Source organism: Austrofundulus limnaeus, unplaced genomic scaffold (assembly GCF_001266775.1).
Source record: "Austrofundulus limnaeus strain Quisiro unplaced genomic scaffold, Austrofundulus_limnaeus-1.0 Scaffold101, whole genome shotgun sequence".
In the NCBI taxonomy this organism is placed as follows: Eukaryota; Metazoa; Chordata; class Actinopteri; order Cyprinodontiformes; family Rivulidae; genus Austrofundulus; species Austrofundulus limnaeus.
In genome coordinates, this window is record NW_013952503.1 from 986782 (window position 1) to 989018 (window position 2237).

Genomic DNA, 2237 nt, shown 5'->3' on the forward strand with positions numbered 1-2237 from the left:
ATTTGAGATGAATTATAATCATCCTATTTACAATGTGTTTTTAAGACTTCTGAAAGATTGATTTAAGACATTTTAAGGCTAATTAAGGTCTTAATTTTGAATTGATGAATTCAATGCCTTTGAAGACTTTTTAAGGACCTGCAGGAACCCTGGTTACTCACAACAAACCAAGTGCTCTTACCTCCATCGGGTTGACAATGATGGTGAGTGCGGAGTCATCCCATTGGCTGCTCCCCTCCTTGGGCCCGCCCCTGGCGCCATCTCCTCGGCGGTGGATAGAGCGAATTCGGAAGACACCCAAGATCACCATGACGACCAGAAAACCCACACACACCATGATGATGACGGTAGCCGCTCCTGGAACCACTGCAACAAAAATGAAAGTAATTACGTGTCGTACGTCATTTAGATTCAAAAACAAAGATTAAAAAATATACAAAAGTTTTGATTTGTTTTATTACATCAAAGCAAATGAAAAGAGCAAAATGAGCTGAAAGCCTGAGGCAGACCCATTGTTCTGCAAATCAATGAGAAACACATCAATGTGCAACACAAAGGTAAAAATCACATCTTCAGAACAAAGAACAAAGAACCTGTCCTAATCCAGACACAATAATGCAGCCACCACAATATTTGTTCTGATAAATGATTCTCAAATCTGCAAAACCCTTTAGTTAAAAAAATATTAGCAGAAACAAACAGGCTTTGAGTTGAGAGGCAAAAGTCTTACAGGAAGGATTTATTTCTGTGAATGTGTCCTTTAGTGCAGGGATGAGCAACTTAATGATGTAAGGGACCACACTATCAGAGGGCCACAGCGCTGCACACTTAGCCAAATGTAACAAAACTGCCATTTTAAAAATGTTTCTGTGTTTATATAAAGACGTTTATTAAACCAACAGTGCAGTAACTTAACACATTTCATAAATACTTATTTTAGCAAGCTGAAGTGGARTGGCAGAAGACGCCTTGAGTGTAGACTACTGTGTGATTGTGGTTCTGATAAGTCACTACTGTTTATGTACTAGWGACTTCAGTAAACTTCTCTTATTTAGCTTTGTGCAACGTGTTGTAGTGTTGACTCATTAAAATCTTCATGGCAGACAGCGTCTGTAGGCGAACTAAACACAATGCCTTGAAATTCTGTGGACAGATAGTTCACCCACCGCAAAAACTACAAATAAATTAAAAAAATAAAAATAATTTAACAAAAACTATTGAAAAAAGCACTCAAACAGCTATTAGATTCCAAGAACTGCTTTTATTAAAGTAAAGACATTTTTTAAGCAAAATAAAAGTTTGGGGAGCCTCATTAATGGGCCTGACGGAAGTCACCAGCAGGCCAGATGTGGCCCGCAGGCTGCCAGTTGTCCAACCCTGCTTTAGATTAATAAATACCCCAAATAATTTATGGAAGCCTGTCTTAAAGGTGGCCTATTATGTAAAATTCACTTCTTTTTTTTACATGTTTTTAATTCTTCAATTTGGGTCTGTACTGCTTTCAGAAACAGTGTATTAATCAAAACATATGTTTTAGATTTAAGTAAAGCCTTTAATCAGGAGAAACAATTACCTGAAAGTTAGTTTTAGCAGCAATAAATTCTGCCCGTCTCCAGTGAATGAGAGGAGAAGAAAGTCTGGTAAAATGAATGACGTGTTTCTCCATGATTCTTCACAATTTTTCAGGTAAAGTGACCCTCAAAAATATTTAGTATATAATTACTTGAACAATGATCATTAAGAGTTGAAAGTGGAACATAATTTGACCATTAAAGAGTCTGAATTTATAATTTTAATTGCCAAGTTAACCGGAAGAGTAGCTCTGCCTCTCAGATTGACCCACCGTGTTGTGAAGCTTTTAACCTTTCTTTACTTGATGACCAGCCAAGGGCGTAAGTTTCTGAAGGACTGGTGTGGACATGTCCCCACCAACTTTGGCCGGACAGGGACAGTCCCCACCAATATTTGCACATCTTTTTTCTTTTGCGTGCATCTACATTTCCCTACAGTAGGCAGCAGCTTCTGTGTCTACCTTTTTCCAGGGAAAAAAAAAGTAGCTACACTGCGCCGCTTCCTCTCTTCCGCCCCCTCCCCGGTCCTGCTAGTGCTTCTCATCCCATTCAGGAGTGCTACTGCGAGTCTGCGACACCTTCCCCCTCACCCCCCCTTTCATTTTCTCTGAAGTGCAGACACAGACACACACACACACACACACACACACACACACACACACACAC

The 2237-nt window shown here is 39.5% G+C and overlaps 1 protein-coding gene across 4 annotated transcripts in view; it reads right to left on the reverse strand.

Moving 5' to 3' along the window:
* The window catches only part of clstn3 (calsyntenin 3), a 39893-nt gene that overhangs the window by 10732 nt on the left and 26924 nt on the right, over nt 1-2237 (reverse strand). For all 4 annotated transcript variants that reach the window (XM_014013461.1, XM_014013460.1, XM_014013463.1 and 1 more), the window contains exon 18: nt 182-366. In XM_014013461.1, coding sequence (XP_013868915.1) covers nt 182-366 — 185 coding nt within the window. The remainder of the gene's footprint in view (nt 1-181; nt 367-2237) is intronic.